The 27,418-nt window shown below is 35.6% G+C and overlaps 1 protein-coding gene across 12 annotated transcripts in view; it reads left to right on the plus strand.

Moving 5' to 3' along the window:
• Positions 1-27,418, plus strand: part of ptprt (protein tyrosine phosphatase receptor type T) — a 304,805-nt gene that overhangs the window by 18,204 nt on the left and 259,183 nt on the right. For all 12 annotated transcript variants that reach the window (XM_024269996.2, XM_024270001.2, XM_024269998.2 and 9 more), the window contains exon 2: positions 20,914-21,039. In XM_024269996.2, the coding sequence (XP_024125764.1) occupies positions 20,914-21,039 (126 nt within the window). The remainder of the gene's footprint in view (positions 1-20,913; positions 21,040-27,418) is intronic.

Below are 27,418 nucleotides of genomic sequence, written 5' to 3' on the forward strand. Positions count from 1 at the left end.
ATTATTATTAATGATTCTTTATTGCTTGTTTTGCAAACTAAAAAAATACATTTCCTCATTGAGTTCTAAAAACTAAACACAAGATAGAGCAAAATAGAATTGGCTTTCCTGAAAGTGATGTATAGCTCTAAATTTGTCACTTATTGCAAAGCTAAAGCTTTTCTAACTGCTTGGGTATTTTTCAGTCTGATAAATTGTGTTATGAAAACATGGACAGACCCCTCTGTAAGTGTTAATGGGGAACCAACACCACCACAACACACACAGACTTGCACAAAACTCGCAGATACGTGACATTTGCAATAGGAGGACTGGCTGTGGATTTGTGTTTGTGAACATGTAATTTAGAGTGCAGGTCAAAGACTAATTCCCCTTTATTCAAACTGATAAACCAGACCTGACTTATTGATCAGTGCTTGACTCGCGGTGCCTTCAATCTTTTCATGTTTATCCTTTTCCCCCCTTTTATTAGTTGGTTTTTCCTTTGAGTGTTTCCCTGTCACTTGATAATGGTTCAACTGTTTACTTAATTTTGTTCAGTTCTTTTCACACAAGAAGAACGCCAATACAGAAAACAAAAGGAGCAGCAGAGTGGAGAGTCAAAGGAACACAGAGCATAAGAGCAAAGAAATGGTAACCCTCTGGCGGATCACTGGAGCTTTTTTTTATTCCTGGATGAATCACTGAATAGTATTGAGTGACTTGAAAATGATGTTCATGAAAAAAGACGTTACTAGCAGCAAGCATGAATGAATAAGTTCCCAATGTTCAATGAAAATCTTTTGTGTGTTGTACAAACCTTAAGGGCTACAGTTGAAGATCACTTTGAAAAAAAAACAGCTTTATAAAATGTTCCTTTCCATGAAATCCACACATTATTGTATAAAATAAATTACTATTTTAAGGTGACACATCATAATTATGGAAATCCTTAAAATTCAAAAAGTCTGTGGCCCCAAATGGGAGATGCTGGTTCTAAAGATGGATGGATGTTTTCTCCCAATAAATCTCACATAAGTGATGTGCAAAAAGCATTTGAACATCAAATATTTTGATTTGTTTATTTTATTCCAGTGTTATGTACTGAATAAGGTTCAGTTAGTGTCAAACTTGATAGGTGATTTTTAATTGCAAATTCAGTAAAAGCTAGAACCAGTACTGCTTGCTGCTGTTTCTTTTAAATTGGTTTAAAATTACTATAATTTTTATTTTATTTCAAATCAAGGTTGGATTTGATTAAAAAATTAGCATTTTACAAAACAACTTACAAAAACCTTCTATGTATACGTCATATGAAAAGCAAAAGATACGTTTTTGATTTATCCTATTTAACAATCAAAAGCACAATAAAAACAATTCACAAAAAAATTGAATACAGGTTTTGAGATTTCTCTTAAATAAATAATTATGTACCTATAAGCAACATTTTAGATGTGAAGACGTATTTTAAATGTGAAAATGGTGAAACTTTTGGATCTGCTTTTAGTTTTTGTTTCATCTTTGTAAATACAATTGTGAATCTTTATATAAGTTCTTAATCTGGGATGAGCTAACAGTGGCATATGTGTATGGAATTATCGTTCGTGTCATTTTGGACCAAAAAGGCTAATTTAATTTGGACATAGAGCAAGACAGATTAGCACAAGAGCAGTGAATGTCTCCTGCGGTGACTGCAGCTGCAGCGCTGCTGCATGTGCTTTAGCATAATTCAACTCTAAAGTCTTTTTCTTATATATATGGGTTTGCTGTCACCGTCTTCAAGATAATCTAATTACTCGAGTGACTTCACTGACACGTACAGCATCATATCATCTGCATGAAATAATGGATTTTGATGAAAAACAATGTAGACACATTAGACAGACACAATTACATGTTCAGTCAGTAAAGTGTTGTTAAGAACGACAAATTCAGAGGAAGCTCAAAGCTGCACGAAAGAAAAATATAGTGTTCAGCAAGACAAAATGCCATCATTACCATGTTGTTAACATGCTAGCATGCTTTGATGCTAATCAGGTAATGACTGTAAAAACATCTGTTAAGAGGAAGTCATTGCAGTCAACAGCCTTGAGTGAGGAAAGTTTAATGAAGCTGAAAACAAGCTCACACACTGTAAAGCAACAAAGGCGAGCATGAACACCAACCCCTATCCTTATTCCACGTCGCTGATGTTTAGACAGTTGAGGTGGAGGATTGTGAGGTGGAAACAGAAAAGATTCCTTAGCATGAGTCATAGATTAGCCTGATTATTAGAAAAACAAAAGCCCAAAACATGAAAAAACATAACCAGAGGAGCTACTTTTGTTATAAAGTTGCAATAAAGTTTATAATATTGAGTTTTAATTAGTGAAAAAGGTGTTGCAGCTTGAGGACTACTATTGTCAGCTCTTCCCTCTGATATATTTTAGTAAAACTTTGTGGAAGTTGTTGTGGTTGAACTTTAAAATTTCCCCTTTCAATATATTTTCCTGTTAAACTCGAGGGAACATCTGCCTCCAAATGTGGATTAATATGGATATAAAACTTAGAATGCGGCTCGCTTTTTATATGATTAATATTTTTGTCATAACATACCAAAAAACTACAAAAATATTGTTATTAATACTCGAAGATCTTCACCTTTAATTAAAAACAATTAAATGACATTAATTTTAAAGTAAAAATGTTGATATCTGGAGATATTTCATCTCTGTTTCATGTGTACTCTGCCCCATAATCACAAATAAAAAATAAGATTAAAATAGATGACATTAAACTTGAACTTTAAAAATAAAACAAAACAAAAAATTCATAAAATCTATGAAGTTTAAATAAAGAACCCCAGAGAAACAAAGAATAACAAATTCAGCATCAAATTAAAAACAGAGCTGCAAAAAAGTCATAACGTTGCTATGATACTAGAAGGATAAGTTTAAAAATATATTCTGTGAAAACATATTATTGTTAAAAATGGATAGTTGGATTACAAAATAAAAGTAGAGAATAATATGTGGTTTGCTGGTTTTCAAACTTTACTAACATTCCTTTTTAATAAAGATAAGAGCACAACTTGGTTCATAGTTAACCAAAACTGAACTTATAGAGAGTAAAGTAAAGTAGAAAAAAAGTTATGGTAAAAAACACAATTATCAGTCAATGGTTTTCTTAGAAAATTAAATGTAACCTCTTAAAACCTGCTGTTCACATGCGTAGACATCACAGTTTGTAAATCTATTACCTCCGCCAGCAGGAGAGAAAGAGACTCTAACATGAGACGAATGAACGTTACGTTAGGCCTGAAAGAAGTTCTTCTGTAGCTTGTGAAAGTTAAGGTGTCTCTGAGGGAAACTGTTGCCATGACCAAGAGCCCCCAATGTCCTTCACTGGTCTTTTGAGGGTGTGAGTCTCTAAGTGTGTGCTATGTTGTGTCATAGGTAGCAAGGCAGCCAGCAGTGACAGGTGGAAAGTGGGAGGATGTAACTGTCGAGAGTTCAGTGTGGTGTGTTTGTGTGTGTGCATGAGTCTGTGTGTGTGCATGTGTTGACCACCGCTGAAAACTGTCAAAGGCAGACAAGTCGAGATGAGAAGTTCCTGCGGTGTCTGTGTGCGGTGTGTGTGCAAGTGTGTCTTTGAATGGAGGAAAAAGTGATTCCAGGCCCGTGTGATTAGGCTCTTCTGGGTGTTTGGTGTGTGTGTGTGTGTTGAGGGAAAAGGCTGTGTGTTGTGGGTTGTGTTAAAGCTCTGTTCCACCCGACCACCCCAGTCCAGACCAGCTGTCAATCATTTTGCCCCACTGCCCCAGACCGACCACTTTACTCTCCCGTAATACACATGCATGCCCCACAAAAAAATAAATAAAAGGAAAAATAAAGGAAAATTAACAAAAACTAAAGCTCCTAAAACAATCAAAATCAAAAGACATGCACGTGATAATGAACATATCTTTGGCTGAGTATTTTTAATCGCATAACATTACTAATATTTAGGTTAAATATTAGTAATGTTATGCGCTTTTCAGCTTCAGAATCTACTAGAATTACATTGATCATGTCACCAATTAAAAAATTACAGTAGATCAAAGAACATAAACACTGGCGCTCCAGCGTTAAAGGGTTAAACGGGTTAAATGACATATTTTTGGTTGCTATTTGAATTTTACTCTTTAAACAGTTTCATTTTTCTTATGTTCCCTTGGTAGCCTTGACTAAACTTCTCACCTGTAGAAGATAACGGAGAGCCAAAAAGAAAAGAAAAAATATATCTAAAATATATCCAAAACTTCAAGTATTAGTTAAATCTTAAAGGACTCACGGCTCAAAGAAAAAAACAAACAAAAAAACCTACTTTTTAATTCATCCCAAAAATCTTTGAACTGACATTTGTTAAATAATTTATAACAAAGGCTAAAATATATATATTTTTTATAAATTATCAAAGTCTAGCTTTCATCAAGTGAATGAATCTTGAAGGCAAATGTTATTTGCAATATGTAGGACAATTTACAATATGTAAGACAGGATTTATTATTTTTTATTTTTTAGCTTCCAGAATTTGTTTTTTTAATTAGGGCTTTTAAATGGTCTAAATAAAGATTTAATTAAAAATATTAGTCATATTGAGGTGCCTAACAACTCATTACATATTAATGTGTACAAAAACAATCATTTTTTTCTTCATTTTCAATGAAAGCCCCTTTTATTTTATTCATTACTCATGCTCTCTTATGGGGTCCAGATGACCCCACCCCTATATTGATGTGTGATCTCTCCCATGACAAAGGTGGACTGGATTTTATACCTGCTACAGACACCAGTGAAGATAAAAAAATTATTTTATAAAAAAAGTTCAGTGCAGTGGGTCCAGATGACCCCACTTTTAATGCAAACATGCCTAGGACAGCAGGAGGGTTACAGCCACACTTTTTACTGGTAGTACATTTTCATGGTTACAGATATCTTTATTTTTGCTTTGGTGAGTGGTTGCAGGTTTCTGCAGGAAAGTAAATTTGCAAAGGTCAGTTTTTATGGCTCAGGAAAAACATGCTTTGTGAGCATAACCTTCCAAAAGTCTAACTTTTGCCAGTGAACTCACTTTTTTTTTCCTAATCAAACCTTTTTGCAAACCCAGACTTGCGAAAACTTGGAAAAAAAAATCTTCTGAGGAAGGAAATGTTGGCTTTCATGAGAGAAGTGGATTCATCCAGCAGCAAGTCAGGAGGCAGCTGGAGTAAAGATACTTTTAGTCAAATGTAGATTTTACAAGACCATTCGTGGGTCCACACTGAAGAGAAGCCTGATCTCTGTTAAACATTTAAATGAAATGTACACGTTTTACATTTTTCACAAAAAAAGAATTATTACGTTTATGGAGACAATCTTTTTTTTTTTTTAGATTGAAACCATTTGATTGTAGTCAGTGTTTGCAACATTTGAGCTTTGCTGCTTTTTTGTGAAAATTGAAACAATTCTTCTTAAATGATTAAAAGAGGTGTAATACTTTCAGCTCTCAATCCTATTAAAAAAAGCTCTATAGAGAATGAAGTCAATGTTTCTTTGAAAGTAATGCATGCTATTTTTACAATTTTCAGCAATATTAATATTTCCTAGAAGAAAGCAGGCATATTAAATGGTTATTCAGATTATAGTTATATAAAATTCGACAGTACAAATGATTCTCAGGCTTTAAATTTTTAAAACTTTATCAATTTTTCCTTCAAACTGTGATCTTTATTGTTTAAAACTATATATTTGTGTTTATTTATGCTCCCTTTAGCTGCAGGCTGTCTCTGCTAGCTCAAAGTGGATGACAGATTAGTGGGACTACAGGGGTGGGATGAGGGTGGGGGGCTTGTTCACCTGTCTAAAATCATTAATACACACATAAATAACCTGCAGCCTTTAAATACGCACGTCCTTGCTCTCTGGTCAGGTAAGACCGGCTGACCTGATTTCAAAAATATGACCTCAGGTTGCACAAAGTCATTCAAAAGCAACACAAGTGCAGGTTCACCTGATACTTTGCTTTTGTTTCTCTGCATTTTTTTTATTATAGTTTCCCCCAAAAATAAAACTGTTATTAACCTCACATAAACTTAATTTTCATGCCAGATTTACAGTTTTTGCAGGTTTTTCCACCAGCGTGTGGCCTTAGTCGCAGATTAACATCCTGAAAACAAGCAGACAAACTGTCACACATCTTTAAAGGAAGACGCTTGGCTCAGTCCAGCCATAAATTTCCTGATAACCATCCAGAGAGAAAGAATAAATTCAGTGTTTTACATCACTCTAAGGACAGGTAATCAATATGTGAGTAGGGGGGAAGCTTCTCCGAGACAGGTCTTGCAGATTGATGCATACGTTTGCGCTGAACTGTGTGGGTTTGTGATCCAGCTACAAAACTACCGCATAACTTTATCATTTTTCACAGAGCTAGACATTTAGACAGCTCAGATTGGTGGATGTTAAGTCATTTTGAAACAGAGGGCTCACTTGGTCATAAACACATTGTTTTGTGAGTGAGATTCTACAAATGAGAAGCATTGTTAGACATGTATTGACAGCTGGGTCAAAGAGCAGAAGAGCAGTAAATATGTGGTAAGTTTTTCAACAGACTCATGAATTTGAAAAAATAAAAATTAAATAAATAAAAATAAAAAATTGGGATGCAACAACACACTTTCTTTACAATTTGGTTCAAACCTAAATTTTGGGGACAGGGTTTGTTTTGGTTCAATATGCAATTTGTTTAAAAAAATACTTACACATCCTTGTTTTAATTTGTTTATTGGCAATTTACAATTAAGAAAAACTTACAGTCTGAAAAAACGTTCAATTCTGAGATTAAAGTCAGAATTTTCTTTTTTTTGTCATGGCCCTAATCCTCTTCTGTACTTTAGGATACCATAAATTGGAGTTTGTTTGTTTTTTGGAGCCTGGCTGCACTTTTTTCAAACTGTATTTTCAAATAAATTAGTTTAATTTTACCCAAACACAATTAGAGCAACAGGACTTCTAAAAACCTGCTGCTGAATTTGAAGTAAGCTAGAAAGGGACATATCTAAACTGCTGTTTTGTGGAGCTAAATTCTATAAGTCTATCCTGTTTTAAATGTTTTCCCTGCAATACCCATGTGTGTTCCTATTATAAAGTGAGACTACGCTCACCAGTTCTTCAAGGGAGAAGCCTTATTATGCCGTATAAGTTGAAAGGACACTTAAAGGCTGGAAAAAGCAAACGTTAGAAAAAATTGGGGGTTCATAAAATTTCAAAGAACTTTCTTGCAGCTTTTTTACTCTGCAATGCTTTTTTTTTTTTTTTTTTTTTTTGCATAAAGTGGATTTGAACCCATACTAAATGCAAATGAATGGGAGGTCAGCGCCTGGCTCAGTTGAACTTAATGAATGCTTAAACAGAAAAATCCTTCAACCTTATGAATGAGATTATTACTAAAGTCTGTCAAAGTGGTGCATCAGTCAAACCAGAACTGTATGGAGGAAAAGCACAAGTGGAAACAAAAAGAATGGAAATAACTAAACTCCACAACTAAGTTTGTTTATAAAGCGGAGGCTGAACACTCACTTGTAACCCTGACCCGAAGCACGACTAAGAACCCTTTCTTTTAGCTAATTGAAATTAAGTGTAAGCCTGCTGGAAGTGTGGAGTGAAGGCCACATCAACCTACACGTCGCTCCTCTGAATATTCACAGGGATTATGGCTTTTGCTCGAGGGAAACTTATGTATGAGCAGCTGCACTTTGACAGGGCTTGTGCTCGCAGCTTTTTGTGTTGGTGATAAAAATGCACAAAACTACAGACTCATATGGCATTATACTTTAACCTTGTGTGAATATATATATTTTTCGGGGGGTCAGATGCTTGTTTTGAAACTGACTAAAGCCCAGAGGAATTTATCATTTTCCAAAATTAAACTAGTTTCTTGTTGTTTTTAGCCATCTTTCTCTAAGTGAACTAAATTTCACTTCCTACACAACAGTTTTTGCCACAGCTCAGATTAAAATTAAATACATTCACGTGAAATCTAACATCAAGTAGATTTTCTGTCAACTGAAGTGGACCAAACTAACAGAAAATGGGATTATTAAACGGAGATCAGAGCCAAAGGATACTCAATACAGGATGGAGACAAAGATGTCATCATTTTTGTCTTATGACTGTACAGAGATAATACCACAAGTTTAAAGATGAAATCTTTTACAAATATGGAGTTGATCATTTATTAAATGCAGGAAAATATTTCTATGATCACAGCAATACAGACGAAATAAATAAATAAAAAAGTTAATTTATTTTGCTGATGACCAGTTAGGATTTATGTTAAGAAAGATCATAACAGATAATAAAGATGGTTCCATCCCATAATCTCATTAAAGAGATTGCAGCTGTTGTCTATCTCAGATTATAATCTGCTGTATCCCTTATGTTTTATGCTTTACACTAAATTCACAACTGAGGATAAACAGGCAGTGAAGACATGTTTTTTTCCAGATGAACTAAGAATCTAAACAATAACATTTATTATTGCATCATAGTCTTAATTTTATGGTTATAATTTCAAGGAACTGTTTTCCTTTTCTAAGACAAACATGAAACAGGACCCAAGCTGTGATACATATTTAACTAAAAAGCAAGAAAAGAACTGGATAAAGACTAAACACAACGGGAAGATAAAAGACAAAAGAAAGGAGGGTAAGTGAGGAAAAACAGACTTTGACAGCTTTTAAATGATGAGCAGAGGATCAGTGGGAAGGAAAGGACAGGAGGTGCTCGGTCACCCCTGTGGTTTTTGCTGGGGGGAGGTCTGGACCTGCTGTCTCCCCTAATGAGCATTGCAGAGGTTTTCACAGCCGTACTTGAGCTTGTTTGTCGGAGGATATCTGTCTTTCTGTCTGGTTGCTTCTGTCTTTACATGGTTTGAAATGTGTGCATGAGTGGGTTAATTCCCATGACTGTAAGAGCTCGGATGTGTGCGCTGTGCTTAGAAAGGGCCAAGCTGTGAGGTAAAGTTGGGTAAAAGCAAGACTTTTCCCTTCTCTTTACAACTTTTTTTTGTCTCACACCATGGTGTGACAAAGCCCTGTGGTCAAACAGAAAAGAAATCTCTGCCAATAACGTGCAAAAGGGATTTTGCTTTGTCAAAAAGAGGGTCTAAAGAGTTTAAAGCATCACTTCCTTTTCAGCGATTGGACAAAATGTGAATGTCGTGAGGCTGTAGCTTTGTTACATTTCTTTAAAAAGTGACGGAGACATGCAAAAGTGCATTGGCAATTATTTTTTTTCCAACTCTGAATATGAAAGACTCATTCCAATTATCTTTTTTCTATTTTAGAAGATTTTATTTTAATTATGCAGTATGTAGCTAAAATTAAGAAACATGTTGTTTCCGAGGACAGTTTCTGCAAAGTGTCAGGAGTTTATTAGAAAGTCATCTCAGAGTTGTGAAGCTAACTCTGAGTGGAAAAACAAAGACGTTCATGGATCTATTTGTCTGCAAGTGGATACATTGGAATAGAGTGGAATATGGAGCTTTTAGGCGTGACGATTGTAGCACCGACGTCACCATAAAACATTTTTTCCAACCACATTTTTTTGTCTACTCTTGATTCATTTGAAAAAAGAAATACTCAGAAACGCAATTGAAAATGCATCCAACATCAAAAAAATCCAACAAGAACTTGTAAAAAAAACATTTTCGTTGGAGTGGGTCTTCAAACCATTGTAAGAATTTTAAAAAAGCCCCAAATAGAGGTTTTTAATTTATTTTGTTTTATTTTGTTACTTTAAACCATGGTTGCCCAAAGTGGCCCCTGCTTTAAACCTTTAGTAGCTGTTGTTTGTAATAGGGGCTCTTTCATTTAATTTTACCAAACGACAGAGGCTTAAACTTAATGAAAATGAGATGCTGTGTTTGTAATAACAATTTAAAATAATAGCGCTTGGTAATACTCTTAATTTTTCATTAACAAAGTAATCAAATTATATACTGTTGCTGTTGTTACAACGCAGTTATAGTCACTGAATGTCCAATGTGGTGCATTTCTTTGCAGTGATTTAATAAACAAACCAAAAGCACCATCAACTGCTGTTGTGCCATAAAGTCTCGTAACCGGGTGGGTTTAGAAGGTGGAAAGAAAGTGAATATTTTCTAAGACCAGTGTAATGTAATATTTAACAGTAGCCAATTGGAGCAAGACTCACACGCCAATAGCCTTTACTGCTCCACTTAAAAAGGTCAAAGAAATTCCAGAAAACGCAAATCTGGTGCTACAATTTTAAGTTTGCATTTCCTCAGTGGAGATAAAAGTAGTACTTCAAATTTTTTTAGATCAAAGGTAAAAACATGCATGTAGGGTGAACCTTACAGCCATCAGGAGTGAGTTGTGTCTGCATCCAGAAAATAAGTATTAATCTAGTAATCTAAGATTTTAAATTTGAGGAACTGAAATTGTGCAACAAATTAAAATCCATTTAATGCTTTTAAATGTTTACTTTTGTTGTGAAAGAAATAACCCGTACAATTTAAAGTATTAGTTTGGCTACAAATGTCTATTTCACCCTTTCAAAATAAAAGCCCAGAAAGAAAAATCTAGTTTTGACAAATATATATTTTTTCCCCTAAACCAAATAGTTACTTTTCTTAATATATAAACTTACTTTATTGTAGTTCTATTTCAATTGATTCAGAGATGCTTCAATGTGATCTGTTGGTAAGGATGAGAACTGGGATTAAGGAATAGATTATGTAATTTATTAATTTTTTTAACATTGTGAACCAAACTAGTGACAATATTGTAAGGCAATTTTGACCCCCTGCTTTTAAAAAATTAGTTTTTTGCTTGAAATTTGTTGCTCTGCCCCTTATGATAAACTTGGTTGTAAATTGTTTGTATGTATAAAAAAATGTAAATAGTGATTTTAAACTTGAAGTAACTATAGTAACTATTTTTTTACACAGACCAGACTTTCCACTTCCCTCTGTGTCGCTCAAAAGAAGCACATTTATCTTGATAGAGAGATTTATGGTCCAGTTTTACAGTAGGCTGCATTTCGCCGCTGTTGGTAGTGCTTTGGGTGAAATGGCGTGTTAGTGAGCTGAGTCTGTGACGGCCACTGGAAGGCCTTGTTTCTGTCTGTGCTTTTTCAAGCAAATCTAAAAGTCGCCAAGCAAATAACCACATTGATTTTGTTTGTAAAGAATTAAGACCTCAACAAAGAAAACACATTTAGCATAAGCACACAAATTGTACCTCGAATAATTAAAACTGCATAAACTAATACAAAGTAAACTTGAAACAAACATTTTAACAACTAAAGTGTTTTACTTTTTTTATTTTTTTAACTCCAGAGCTTAGTGAAAACAATCCATTGATTGGACATGCAAACCAGATACTCTTGATGGCATTGTATCTTCATTCCGTCTACACTTTTAGGTTAATACAAGTGATGACAAATTGTGTGATGTTTTGTAAACATCTTTTTTATAGCTTACAACTGTTGGTAATGATGACTTTTGGTGATGTTTTAAGCATCGCATGTTACTCAGTGGTTCCAAAGCAGGTTTTCTTACCCAAACAAATTCACACCTTCTAATTTTACAAGTTTTGCTTGAAATCTAATTTGTATTTTTTTTTTTTTTAGCCCTAAAATATTTTTTAAGCATATAGAGTCACTATTTTCCAGCTCCAGCTGTGCCTTCCACTGACAAACTGTTGCCACTTTTTCTCCATGCTTACTGGAGTGGTAATAATGGCATTTAGATATTTAGTCAGTGTGGGCCTCAGGGTGAGCTTCAGCGAGGAGTACATGGCATATGGTTTTAAGTGATGAAAGGAAAATGTTCAGGGATGTTGGCATGTAAGCTAACAGTAGATTTAATGAGAGTTAAGCAAGATATAAGAAAGCTATGATCACATTTGAAACAAGCGAGAAGTTTGACTCATACGAGAGGCTGTTGAGGCAGTCGCTCAGAAATAATGGGGTTTGGATGCTAAATGACACAAAAGAAACTATAGGTTGTTATAAAAATATGAACTCAAATAAAAAAATGATTGAATTAAAAAAAAAAAAAATGTTATCTACTTCTATCTAAAAAAGGTTAGTGTTGATTGACACTAAAATATACTTATGTTGACCTCAATTTAACACTTTAAAATAGTGAGTAAAGAATAAAAAGCTTTTTTGATGCAGATCTCAAATTTATGGCTGACATTTCAGCTGTTGATAATAGATATCGACCACAGCACCTGAAGTTGCTTTAAACCCTTGAGCATCTGCGACCTGCAGTTGGGGCGCTTTTTAAGAAGATTTCTGTAAATCATATTTTTACTTTTGTTTTCATAAATGTATCAAAAGGTAAAGCGGCTTTAGGTCGCTAATAATTTAGTACCAAGATATTAACTGATTATATATTTTCTAACAGCTGTTATTTTTGAAAAAAATAAAAATGTGATGTAAAAAATACATATATATATTAGAATTTTAAAAACAGAACACTTATGTAAATACGATGACATTCCTAATAAGTCACATAGATGAAATATAACTGATTTACTATTTTACCATAATTAATCAGTCACTTCATCTAATTTGTTAGCCTTCAGCAGTAAATTTAAGTTAAAATATTCAATTATTAAATCAAGTGTAAAAGATTCAGTTATGTCCTAATCTAATCTAATCTAATCTAATCTAATCTAATCCAAGAGAAACTATTATCCCTTTTTTGTTGCTGTAATTTTCTACAACTTTTTGTTGCCAGCTTTACCTCCTGGCTATATTAACCTCCAAGTTTATGAAATCAACTTAATGGAAAAATAAAGTTCTGGTAAATTTTGTTCTTAAATGAAGCTCGGGACTCGGTTTGCTCTGTTGAACAAACACGGTGGCACCCAGCGATGGCAGATGTTATCTAAGTGAGCAGTAAACAGACTCTTTAAAGCCTGCGGCCCCGGGGTGCGTCCCTCTGGTTTGTGGCTCCGTGGGTCCTGTCGCACCGTGTTAGCTCTAGCTGACATGAAAGCCTCTAATGGCTGCTATTTGTTCCTCTGGGGGACGAAAATCTTAACATGAGAAAGACAGGGGGTTCGTCTTAAATAAGTGTTATCACGGATGTGGGTATTTCAGGCCACTGAGCTAACTGAGCTGCTCTGGTGAGGCTATACTTTCCTGGATTTGCATGGATGAGAGTGCTTGTGGATGGTCGCCAGTTGCTTAAAGTCTATATGCATGGTGCTGTTGTTGTTGTGAGCTAATCTGACTTGTGTCATTGGCTATTGAGTCCAAAAAGATGTGAAATCAAGCAGAATATCTAGATATAAATGCTAATTCCGTCCAACTGCTCATTAGAAAAATAATATTCATGTCTTAAATAGGAGATCTTTGTAAGCCTGTAATGGGATTAGGAAGCATGTTCTGATTATCAGTCCTTATTCCAGTGAGAAAAGTTTTATTTAATGAGACCTTAAAGACACTTGGAGGAGTTTGTAACTTGAAAATGTACATGCCACCAACTGACAATAAAAGGTTGGAGAAATAAAGAAGGTAATGAATAAAATGGGGTGATATTAACTTTTAAGGTTTTACTTTTCCGTGTTGCCACTTATAATAATAATAATAATAATGGATTGGATTTATCTGCGCTTTTCCAGACGCTCAAAGCGCTTACATTGTATATCCATTATTCATTCACACATCATTCTTACTTGGTGATGGTAAGCTACTATTGTAGCCACAGCTGCCCTGGGGCAGGCTGACAGAGGCGTGGCTGCCAGTACGGGCCTACGGCCCCTCTGACCATCACCGGAACATTCATACGCATCCACACACCAGTGGATGCCACACTGGAGGCAAGTAGGGTTAAGTGTCTTGCCCAAGGACACAACGACACTTGGCTGGCGGGCGGGAGCCGGAATCGAACCGCCTATCCTTCGATCATTGGCCGACCCGCTCTACCACCTGAGCCACTGCCGCCTTATGCCGCCCTTATGCAAACACAAATGGAAAAAAAAAATACTTTTTAGTGAACTTTCATTTTGCTTTTTGATTTTATTTTTTACTTTGCTGTTGCTAAAATATTACACACCAGAAAGAATTATAAAAGAAAATTGTCACTAGAGAAATTAAAGAGGGGTGGGCCTAGCACATTTTCCAGCAGGGCCAAAAATTCAATTTTAGGGAATCCAAGTATTGAGTTTGAGTCCAATCAACATGCAAAATGTACATGAATTCAGTTCCTCTCACTGTTACTTTGCATTCCAATTAAAGAAAAATGTAAATGTGAAAAAATGTAGACTCCCTTAATAAAAAATCCAAGACAAAATTACAGCATAAAGCACAGTCATTAGGCTGCTTGTCATTAAAGTCCTGGAATCTGCTTTATTTTTTCATACTGATTTCATGGAAGCTGGTGTTTCACTGAACTGCAACAGCTTTTAACTAGTTGGTGACACATTGTTATGGAGTGATGACAATGTTCACATAGAAAACAAACTGGTATTGAGTGTAATCCACCCCAAGGCTGTGTGTTATTGTGGTGACACTGACAGTTTGCTGCAAATTGCAGATGGTGTTCTTGTGCAGTGTTAAGAGTAATGCATTAACAAACAAATCCATTTTCCTAATCCGCCATACATATATCTCTCTTGGTGTCATGGTGTTGCCGGAGCTTGTCCCAGATACTAATGGGCGAAGGCGGGGTTCACTTTGGTCAGTCTGTCGCAGGGCACACAGTCACTCCCACTCACCCACACATACACATCCTGGGACACTTTAGAGTCACCAATTAACCTATGAAGCCTGTCTTTGGATGGTGGGTGGAAGCCAGAGTGCCCGGAGAAAACCCATGCATGCACAGGGAGAACATGCAGACTCCTCACAGAAAGGTCCCAGACTGGGCCTTCTTGTGCCACCATGCAGCAATATTTTACAGTATTGGATTACTTTTTACAATTGTAAAATGGATTACAAATCTATTTTTCATATATTACTTTTCAGTAAGCTTTGATAAACAGGTACTATTTTAAGTTTTCCACTGAATTGTTACGTTTTAATAAAAATTACTGTATTTACGAAAGACGGGAAAATCTACAAAAAAAAAGCAAGATCATAAGATGTTAACAAAGCAGAAATTAACCCCTTACATCAGGGGTGGGCAAACTACGGTCCAACAATTTTACCACCAAACTGGAATAAATTACTTTACCAGCTCAACTTAATGCTTTATTTTCCCTGTAATTCTGGTGTCTCCCATAGATGGCGGTCTGCAAACTAATTTCCCATTATTTGCATTATGGATTTGTGTAGTGTTGGAAGATTTGTTGATTTTAGATTAGACTTAGATCAGAAATGGTTATTTCAAGCAATTAAGGAGATTTCCTGAAAGGGAGTGTGAGGAAGCATTTTGATATAATTCCACCCCACTCGACCCTTTTCCTTTACATGTTTTATCATTATCGGGTTCACTGATGGTGGCGCCACTGCTGAACACTGGCGCCAACCTTCTACCGGAGGCAAGGTGGGGTTCAGTGTCTTGCCTGAGGACACTTCAACACATACCCATTTTGTTGAAGTGGGCAAGGTGGGAATTGAACCTGCAATCTTCTGATCAGAGGTCGACTGCCCTACCGCTGTACCTTTGCACTAAGATGAGAATAAAAGCCACACATTTTAGAACAAAAACTCCAAAATGTTCTGTTTATAATGAATTTATTCATTTTCAATCAAAAGTAAAGCATGTTTTTATCCAGATCCCATGTAAGTTCATTTTCTTATGAGGTGGAATACCAAAACACTCCACACAGCTGCTTCTGGTCTGGGCCTTCTGTCAAATTTTAGAACCATTTAAGGGCCACAAGTCAAAAAGTTTGCCCACCTCTGCCCTAAATTAATAATATATATATATATATATATTTATGAAAAAATGTAAAATAAAAATGTGGCAAAAGTACTCATGTACATAATTGTTGTCTTATATATAACATGTTGACACGTTTTTTTATTTTTTATCTTACTTCCCCTTCTGTTCATTTTCTTAGTGAACTTCTTGTTAGTATCAAATGAAGCCTGTCTTTTGCGGTTGGGCTCCGTCCATATTTAAAGTCTGGAGTGGATCACTTATGTGCATTCATATCTGCTCACCTCCTGTGGGAAGAAGTAAATGTTAATCCAAAATGAATAGACTATTGTCCATTTGACCCCAACTATACAATTGAGTTTTTAAAGCACTCTTTGTTTCTGTAAATCTAAGGGTGCAAAAAATTGCCATAAAATTGTTTGAGAATAAATTCCTTAAGCTAGATTGTAACAGGCTTCATATAAAGAAGTGGTAATTTGTACAATATCAAATCATAAATAAAAATGTAAATTTAGCAAATTCGTGCTTATATTTCTGATATTTTGTGTCTGTGACTAGTTTTAAGCTGCAGTCTCCCAGCGTGCTACTACAAGCCCAAGGTTTATTTGATTTAAAAAGGTGATTTTTTTTTAATTTTTTTTATGAAAGCTCAATAAACTTTATTGGTGTCTAGACAAGGAGCTATTGTGCACACAAGTTTAAAAAAACATATTTGAGATACTTTCTGTCCCTTAACACTTGCCTGTATTTTTTTTCCAAAAGCACACAAAGACACAAAAAAACTTGCATTCCATAAAGAATCAGTGCTGTGGTTTCATTAATAAAATCTATTTTCTGACACAGAATATGTGTGTAATCATGTTTGCATGCAGAAAAATGCACATGTTGTTCTGAACCTCCAAACTAGATCAGGGGCGCAGAGACTCTTTTCTTTTTGCACACTCACACAAACACACTTGCCTACCGCTGTGAGTCACTACTCGTGCTTATCCCCTGATGGCGCTGTTAAAATTGCACATCTGATACTGAATATTGATAGATCCCCACAGCCCCCCTCCTCTTGCCTGTTTATAGCTCAGTTCTTCTGAGATCACTTTGATTTCTTTTCATTTCTAATGAGACCCTCGAACAACGAGGGGGCAATAAACGCTAATTATCTCAGAATTGATTAATTTATTACTGTTATTTTCATATCCTAAAGAAAAATGTGTTTTACCAGTTTCCCCTTTTGCTGGAGGTTGTTTTTCAACAAGAAAACTGACAGAAAACGGAGGATTTCTTTTTCATTTCATTTCCCAGTTGAAGTAAATGCTGCTTGAAGCAGAATAATCAAAGCTACATCACACATTTTTGCACTATGTAGTAAGGATCTCCTACCAAGATTACCATCGCAGTTATTTATTTTATTGTATTCATCACCAAAAACAAGGTGAGAAGTGTAAACTCCAATCTTTGAACAGTGAATTCACATGGTGGTCATTTCTTTGAAGAGAGCCTGGCTTGGTCTCTGTTGCATACATTTCTTCTACTTCCATGTGCAACTTTATCTATATTTTAGTATACCTTTCAATTGCAAATGCTAGCACAATCATTCTGTACACTTTTAAGGCCATTTCACTAAGGAGATGTCTTAGGAATGCAAATAAAGAAAGATTTATTTCTGATACAAAAGACGTCCATGAAATAAGTCTTTGCAATAGTTTTTGGTGGCTAGGCTCTAGACTGAAAATGTCCTGCATGCTGGAGGAATAAGTTCAGAACATAGAAGAATAAACTCCAGAGCCTCATCAAATCAAACTTTATTTGTAGAGCACTAAAATAGGTCAAAGTGCTCGACATAAAAGCATTTTCCAATTTAAAAACAAAAAGAAGGACAAAAGGAAAAAACATCATACAATGACCCCCTCCACCACACACACTCACAACATAATAAATCATAACTGATAAGATGCAAAAAAAGAAATGGTGGTGGTTAACAAAGAATTGATCCAGACGGAGGAGGGTTGGCAAACCGTCTAGAGCAGGGGTGTTAAATTCCAGGCTTTGATGGTTGGTGTCCTACATGTTTTCTAACCAACCTGCTATTGAAGCTCCTCATTGGCTAAACACACCTGATCCAGGTAATCAATCAGTAGCAGATGAGACAGGATTTCTAGAAAACCTGCAGGAGGCTGGACATCGAGGCCTGGAGTTGACACCTCTGGTCAAGAATAGAGAGATAAGTGTCCATGAAATTAAAAGTAAAATATGATAATTATTGACTGTGAAGAAAAGAAAGGAAATTTAGCTATTGGTGTAAAGTGAAGGCTTAATTGATGAATGGCATGTGGAATTGGTGTATGAAGCAAGCTTACCTGGGAGTAAGGTGGATCTTTCTTATTAAAATCGCGTAATTCACCACCTCTCCCCTCCATATTTGGGTGACCTTCTTCATATTGGATCTTCTACCCACTCTCAGATTGTCTTCAGTGTGTCCTCTGCCCCCCTCAGTGCCGTGGGGAGGAGAATTTTCTGTCATTCTTCTCCTCAACTCTGGAACTCACTCCCATCAGACATCCAAAACTTTGATTCCCTTTTTAAAATCCCCAAACCTATTTGTCTAGAAGTGCTATTTTTTTGTTAAAGTATACCTGTTCCGTCCATTTTTGCTATAAAGTCTGTTTTTTATTTTATTTATTTATTTATTTATTTATTTTTTAATCGTAATTTTTTTTTTTTGGTTACTATGTCTTGTGCATTGTGTCCTCGGGTGTTTTTAACTATCCATTTTCATCTTCCAGCAAGTTAATGCTAATGTCTGCTGGCTATCAATTTCCATCCATCCATCCTTCCATCCATCCATCCTTCCATCGCTACAGAGCAGAGGTTGCTGGAGAAAATGACAGCTGTTTTGATTGTCTTAGAGTCACATGTGTTGTCACAGGCTCACTCAGACTCCTAAGGGACCATTTAAAATGATAAATTAATCCATGAAATCTTTGAAGCGTTTGCTTCATTTTTAAGTCTCCAATGTTTAAATGAGAAAGAAAAAGTTCCTTCTTTCTGCATTATAATGAGCCGCTTCTGATAGATCCCATTTTAAAACGACATAAACACAGAGAGAGACCAGAAGAGAATAGACATTAAGTGATTTTATGAATAAAACAATCATAATTCCCAATTTCATATGCTTCAAAACAAATTAAAATGGTTGTGTGTGGAAGCATATGTCTAATTAGTGTGTTTGTGAGTGTGAATGTGTGTGGGCAGTGCTCAAGGCTAGCAGAAAAGCTAATGTAGTGGAAAATATGTCTTAGCTGGGCCATGAAATAATGATGAGACACTGTGACTTAATCATGTTGACACATAGAGCTTCCTCTTCTTCCACTCGCACTCTTTCATTCAAAAGTGCTTTCTCTTTCACTTACTCTTTTCTTCGCAGCCTCGCTCTGCTCTTTTTCTTCCTCTGATAAACTTGCAGCGTCTGTCTTGCAGCAGCTCTTTCAGATCCCGCTGAGAGCTTAATTAGAATTATACTGTTATTATTACCAAAGCAGCCTCTAAAATTTGCTTTTTTTTCTACTGGAATTCAAACATAATTGAAGTGTTTAAAGTTAATGTTTTAAAACATCTTGCATTAAGGTTTTAAAGAATGTTTTCTGCTATGGTTCATATTTGTGCTCAGTAAAAACATCTATCTGAAATTCAGAAAATAAGATTAAACATTGGAAACAGTTCATTCACGTCTGTGGAATATTGAACTTTTTACAACGTAGTTTTCTCTAAAGAAAATCTTCTCTGATTGGTTTCAGCGTGCTTACTATTATACTGCTGTTTTCCAACACTAATCTACATGAGCTCAATGAATAAAGCAGTGTCAGAGTAGTGCCTTTTATAAAAAAACACCAAAGCTTTTAAGATTTTAAAACCCATACAAGAATCCTATACAAAAGTAAAGAGATTTTTGATAGAATCTTATAGTTTATAAAACTGAGGCTTACACCAGTTTTCCAATTTATATATCAAAAAAAAAAAAAAATCAGGCCACTTGAAAGAGAAAATGGCCTTGGGCTTTTTGTAAATTCCAATCTTTTTTCTTCTTTCTGGTGTATTTTAGTTTACTTTTAAAAATGTGACCCTCTAAAATGGTCAAGCCCAAAATATTGCAATTAAATTGGTTTTGTGCATTTGATGTGATGTAAATTGGCACCTTATCTGAAGGAGGAAGAAAGTGTGCAACATAAAGAAAATATAAATAACAGGGTGGGGATAAGATGGCCACATAGGTAAATGTTTATTAGAGTGACAGGTGTCACAACATAAGACAACTAACAAAACACCAAAAGGCTTAACGGGTGAACTAATACTAACAGGTAACTTAAATTCTCAGGCTTTATAGCAGTCAGATAAGTGACAAAACAGTCACCAAACACAACTACAAATCAATAGGCAACCAAAGAGTCAAATTTCCACTCAGGAATTCAGCCGCCAATGGAGTAGAGCTTCCTGGCTTCTTTTGAGCTTCCCTCCCAGCTTGGTGATTGGTGGAGAGGGTGCCTCAATCATCTCTGCAGGAGGGGGGCGGAGTCAGCATCAGTGGAGGTGCTGGACTTCTGCAGGAGCTGCAAAAACAACAGCACACACACAAACACAGCACACGCACACACAAAACACGCATGACCAGTACCACTACCTGTAGAATCCCTTAAACTGGGATATTTTCTTTTTTTTTATTAAATACAAGAACAGTTTATTACAGTTGTTGAAAAACGGATGAACATTTGGCTCTGTAATTTTAGAGTTTTAATTTTTCATATAAAAGGAAAGCAGAAAAGTATAAATCAAGGCTTTAAGACAAATTCTGATCAGATTATCTCTAATAATCCCAGATTAGAAGTTTTGGTGGTCGGTCTTTCTCTCTTTTAAAGGATTTTGGCGTGACCACTTATTGTCTTCTACTTGATTGCAGTGCTTTTGAAGTTTGCCTGAATTGATGATTTAGTTTTGTATTCATTGATAGCTCTCTACAACACTGAATCTTTTGTCAGTTGCCACATCTAAATTTGAAACCTTTATTTCTTTTTCTGTTAGGTGGCTGTACGTTTGAGGAGTCGTATAGCAGCTGTGGGTACAGTGTGTCTCTGGGAACCAATGGATTTACTTGGGAACAAGTCAACTCCTGGGAAAAAACAACCTTGGACCCTGCCCTTCCAACTGGTAAGATTTTGCAAATAAAGCCTTTCGGTTCAGTTTTTAAAGAAGGTTTGCATAGCAGAGATGCACTGTTCTTAAAGTTAAGGACCAAAACCTTAAATGAAGTATATAAATGAATGGCTAGAATACATAAATTCAGCATATTCTGCTCTATAAGGCTCACTTAATCCTGGTTGTTTGCTTACTTACTGATGTTGAAGCAATTTTGTTAGCTACGTGATGTCAGTTTTTTTATTTTTATACAAAAAAAAAAGTTGGGTGTTATTATGAATATGCTAACGGGGCTAATGTGTAGCGGTGTTAGACTTTTCTTATACTTGGTTAGGAGTTAGCATGGTCACAAAGTAACATTTGTCTTACCAATATCAGTCTGTTTTTTGAACAGTTTTTTCAAAGTGTCACAAACAAGGTTGGAACATACCCATATTGTGAATAAGCTAATGTGGCTAACATGTAGTGTGTTACAAACAAGTTTGAGAATTACTTTGAATGCAGTTTAAAAAGTCTGATTACTGTTGGACTCTTTTAGATTGCCTAATGTACCTTATAAATATAAATATGCGCCTTATCATAACTTTGAAAACAGCCTTTTAATCCAGTGTGCCCTTTTGTGCATAAAATCTTGATTGATTGATTGATTGGTTTATTTCAAGGATAATCTGGTAGTAAAGAAAAGTGAAAAACTTTTGCTTTACTTAAATGTTTTTGGATAAAGTTGAAAAGCTTCAGACTATTTTTTTCAAAGTTCCTACTTTCATTTGCATTTCAAGAAAATGTTTGCCTAATAACTTTTAAAATAGTGCATTGAGATTTTATTTATTGACCGAACACTTCTTTAAAGTAAAGGTACTGATTTCATCATCCGCCACCTGAAACTACAAAGGCAAGGAGAAGCCTACGTGTTTTCTCTAAAGACAGCAGTTGTGGCTCATCTTGGACATTTGCCTTGCAAACGGGGGCCCAGTCCTCCCACATTTTTTCTAGATTGAAGCATCAAAGCTGCTGAAACACTCACCTTTTTGCATTTGGAACTAAATTCCTCATACTTTCTGCCTTGGCAGACTGAGAAGTGTGACGTGAAACCAGCTGGAACACCTTTCTTTTATCAAATGCTACACAAGCCATTAATCGGTCTCATTGTTTTAAGTACTTTTTGTCTCATGCCTTCAAACACAAGTGCTCTCCACCCAACACTTTCTTTCTTTCTCTGTCTTTTATAGTTCTTATTCAAACTTTATGAATCTTATTACCTTAGAAGTTGCTTAAATTTAAAGATGGAAGAGTTGAGCTGTTTTCTGTGGTTGACAGAAGTGGTGTAGAAAGGCAGCATTCTTGCATTTGAAGAAGATTGATGTCACTTCTATTAGTAATTGTTTGAGGGCATTATTGTTGTAGCCCACAAAGAAAAAAAAAAAGACCTACAACAGTGATCTAACTAGAGTGCTTTTGATCAGAACAAACTTGAAGGCCCATGCTGAAAAAGATGCCATTGTATTTGGAAATAAAAACATAAAAATGAAAGCATTTAAATGCACCACAACAAAAGACATGTCAGAGATTCTTAATGGGCTTTAAAACTGTTAAAAGTAACCAAAGATAAACCGAACAGAAGATGCAGACATTGACTCTTCCTGTCAGTAATTGCAAAAGTGATCACGCATTGTACCAGAAAGTAAATTTTTGGCACTGTGCAATATTTCTGTTAGGCCTGCACTTTGTTTTGGTTTTGTCCTTTTATCGTCAACAATTCTGTTACAGATTTGTTTCTGTTGTTTTGAGTTCATGGCAGATTTTGAACCAAGCTTAGCAGTCAGACAGGGGTTAACCAGTCATGTGGCAGCATGAACCCCATATCATCACCCCTCCACCTCTTTTGCTGTCACCAGATTTTTAGACCCATGAAACCTTTAAAGACCCACTCCAATGAAAATCCTGTTATTCTTAACATGTTCTTGTAACATTTTTCTCATTATAAAATACATCTCTGAAGAAAATTAAGATTAAAACTGTGTTTTTGGGTATTTCTTCATTTAAATTAATGTGTATCAGAAGCAGACAAAAAAATGTTGTTTGAAAAAGTCAGGCCATAAGTTTGCAATGCATTCACTTGTAGACTTCCTTGTCCGATCTGACATCTGGCTCAAAACTGTATAGGTGACTAGCTCCAGTACTGCTCGCCATTTTTGTTGTGCCGATAATGTTAGATTGGGGTTGAGAGGGGCTGTAAGCTAGTACAAGAGAAAGTAAACAAATGGATGATGGGAAATAAGTGTAGGCTTACTTCCGTGCCAATAGTCCCACCATCAACTCAGAGCTGAACTTCTGATGAACTCCTGCTGCTCTGCAGAAACCATCCCCTAGAAAACAACAGATTTTTTTGAGTTTTGTCTAAAAACGGCATAATCATAATTTATTGACCACTGAGACAATTCATATCGACAGATTGAAAGATGATGTGAGTAAGTCTGTAAGACTTTAAAAACCTTGTGCCAGTTTAAATAAAAAACTCTGAAATGAAACATTTCAAACTCTTAGTTTCAAAATTGAAAATTCTAATTCTTAGAAAAAAAGTTTTTCATGGGTCCCACTACAAAATTCCTAAATTGTGGTAATTCTTCTTTTAATATAAGACCTTGTAAAAGTAACAAAAGATTTTTCTGCTTCATCAAAACTCTTAAACGGTTAGGCAAAAAGAAGAGGTAAAGCTTCCTCTTCACAAGACTGTATGCTTCCTCTATACCTGACATGCCTCAATCAAACATTATTTAACTTTGCCATATCATTTCCAGCTATCATAGATCATCATTATCACATCATTATCTCTGATATCTGTCAGCCAGGCTGAAGGAGATCTGTCAGCTGCAGCCTCTCTCACCGCACTGAGATGTTGCTTTGAATGTCTAAAACGACAGCTGGAACGCCGGTCCATCTAACGCTCCCCGCGCATGTCATCATGTCCGTCATCTGTCTCATCTCTTGGCTCTGGGTGGGGGTTGTCAGGCCTGATAGCCATCACAGCCTTATGAGCCCTCCTCATTAGAGACAAGTGATGAACTGCTTGCTGCCCTGACAGCTGCAGATCTGATAAAGACAGACAGGAACAAATTGTTTGTCAGCCTCTCCGTCTTTGTTCTTTGCTTTGTGACTTTTGAATTCCTAAAAGTCTAGATACTGTACAGGTGACTGCAATAATAAAATCCTTCATCCAATACAGCAACATGACTGTCAAAAGATGAATTACTCATAAAAAATGTTAATATCTTATGCATTTGTCACACATTTAAACGCTCTCAGTTTATATATTGTATACTTTCTTTAAGATACATTTTTTTTTTCTTTTAGTTCTTTCTTATCTTACTTAAGTCCTTGATTGTCAATTACTGTATAAATACTCTTGTTGTTGGCTTGTTCCTTTAGTGGATACTTATTATTATATTATATTATATATTGACTGTGGAGCACACCCAGATAACCTACCAATATGGTAGATTAATTCAATTTAACTTTGGGTCAGAACAGAACACTTTGTGATCAAAACACTGTAAATAAACAATATTTTCTTAATGTTCTGCTGAATAACAGAGAATAGTAGATTATCTGCATAATGTTGTACATTTTCTTTTTGTCAGATAAACATTCTAGTCCAAATCATTAAAAAAGTGCACTATAAACTGCTTCATTCCAATGTAAAATAGATTTAGTTACATTTTTGTAGCATCTTTTTGCACTTCTTTGAACATTCCTGTCATTCCTTTTTGTTACCCTTATGACACACAGATCTCTAACAAGGTTACAAAGGGTTACATAGACTGTTTCCTGTATCCTTTCCGGAAACACTGATAACAGATTCACCACAAGTAATCACAATCAGAGATAAAGAGGGAGAATGCTCAGATGAAATCAGAGCTGCGCTGATAGTTTAATTGAATTCAAGTAGCAGCTTCAAGTCTAGTAAGGGAATCTGCACACTAATTTAAATGACAGACACTTGTGCTACTCTAAGAACAAAAGAGAAAATAATGAAATATTAATTTCTATGAATTTCTTTGAAATGGCATACCATATATATTTTAAACCATGAGTAGTCTACATTTTTAAAAGTATATATTTTAGTACGTAAATACTAAAGTTCTCTTTGTAGGAGTATACATTTATTACTGTTTATCTTTATAAAAGCAGCCTTTGTGGGATGTAACTATGTCACATCATCCTTGGAGCAGTGACAAACAAATAAAAAAAAAACAAGGAATAAAGAAGAATATAAATACAAATATATATAATTAAGCCCCATCTGAAGTGTTATTAGTGTAAAAACAAGACACATCTAAACTAGTTTAAAACATCTGGTTTAGAACCAACCCTTTTGATTTTAACCTCTGCTTTATATCTGATGATAACCCTGTGTCATCCTGCTGGTGGAAATGTATTTAGAAGAAAAAAAATGCCTTTTGCATTTGTCTCTTTTCCTCTATTATAGACATTGCCAACACATAATCCTTTTCTCGCTTCACCTCCATAATATCGATGTGGGTGATACGGTTGTCATAGAGCATAACCCACACTTGACAGCTTGTACTTCCAACAAAATTGGACTGGCTCCACAGCTCTCTCTTCATCTCTTTTGCTCAGTCTCTCATTTCCATAGTAGTGATGTAGTTCACAGTGCTGCCAGCTCACAAATCTCCTGGTTAACCATTCCAGATTTGGCTTGCAATCCTCTGAGTCATCTATGCATTGAAAATATAATCCGTATCCCTGACAAACTTTACAGATTGGATAGTATAATTCTATTTCTGGTCATCTAAAACCTCAATCTTGCAATTTTAGTTGTTTATGAATGCACTGATATACTTTTAAAAGTATAATCATCAAGCACCTTCATGTTTACTATGATGCATCCCCTGCAGAAAAACACTTTAAGATCTCACTGCCTCATTTTTTTGTTCTAATCTACTAAAAAAAATGATATTATGCTATAAAACCATAAAAAATAGTGTTCTGCTGAAGTCACAGCTAACCATGAAGTGTAGAACAACAGTCTGGAGTGTCAGGTGTGGGATGAATGCATGACTTTTATTTTGTCCCATACAATTTTAATTTCATCTTTAGTCGAATAGATGGGTGGATAGATTAAATGCTTCAGGGATGGATGGATGTTTGCCCAAGACACGTATGGATGAATGGATGGACAGATGTATTAGACGTACATCCTAACTGTTGGGTAGATAGCTTGTTGATTGATGCAGGAAAGGATGCATGGAGAGATTTATGGGGCCACAAATCCATGGATGGATGCATGATTGAGGGTGAAACACAAACAGCATCAGAAATGTTTGGTTTGTCTGCTTTCATTCTTGTTGTTTCACAGGTTTTTCTTTTTATGTCATAATCTGCTGCTCCGCTTGAATGACAGAACACAAAAATACCTTTCATTTTTCAGACACACACACTTTTGCAGCGCATCCATCTTCTTGTCAACATTTCAAAAACCCTCAAATTACCAGGAAAAAAAAGAGGCCTTTTGGCTTTTTTCTATTTTTGATATCTCGTCATGCGTCTTACTTTAAACTCCCTGCTGAGCGGGACAAACTCAAACAAGCAGGAAACAGGAAACATCAAAGCAAATTGATGTTTTCAGCTCCCACCAACGTGTCCACAGTCTGAAAAGTGAACGATGATCAGAGCAAGGAAGACAGAGCGAGAGTGGAGGAGATAGACTGAGGAGTCTTGATATAGAGCTTAAAGTGAACAGCACAAGGATAAGGATTTAGAGGATGACAGAGAAGGAGAAAATAAAAACTCAAACAAATGAGGGAAATTTCTACATTGTTCCATTTAGGAATTTAGCAGATGCTTTTATCACAAACAACTTGAATACCAAGCAAAATCACTGAGTTTACACATTCTTAGTCAAGTGTTACAACAGCAATGCCTTAGCTTCTAAAGAGGTAGAGAGTTTTTATGCATTGATTCTTATTATTTACAGAAGGGTTCATTCATTATTTTTGGGACAAGACAGTGAGGCAGCAGTGAAGTAACTCATTACACCATTGTGACATCACGGAACTGCAGAGTTTGGCTCATGACCTTTTGCCATCTGGTGCAGACACTACACTATTCTTTGGAGCACAGTGAGCATAAAGACTTGTCGACATGGATGAGTTTTCAGTTTTCAGGTTGGAAGGTGATGTTATGGTTATGTTGCAAATAAATCAATTAACCTCAGCGTTATGTATAATGTATAAGCAAATGAGGGAGCTCAAGTCCAAAAAGCAATGAGCAGGGAATAGAACCCTGTGGAACGCCACTGAAGAGACAGTTACTATTTCTCCTCTTGACAGAATATTTGGAAAGTTTGCCCAGAGGAAAGACTTTTCAACTT

The sequence above is a fragment of the Oryzias melastigma genome, linkage group LG5, assembly GCF_002922805.2.
Source record: "Oryzias melastigma strain HK-1 linkage group LG5, ASM292280v2, whole genome shotgun sequence".
NCBI lineage: Eukaryota > Metazoa > Chordata > Actinopteri > Beloniformes > Adrianichthyidae > Oryzias > Oryzias melastigma.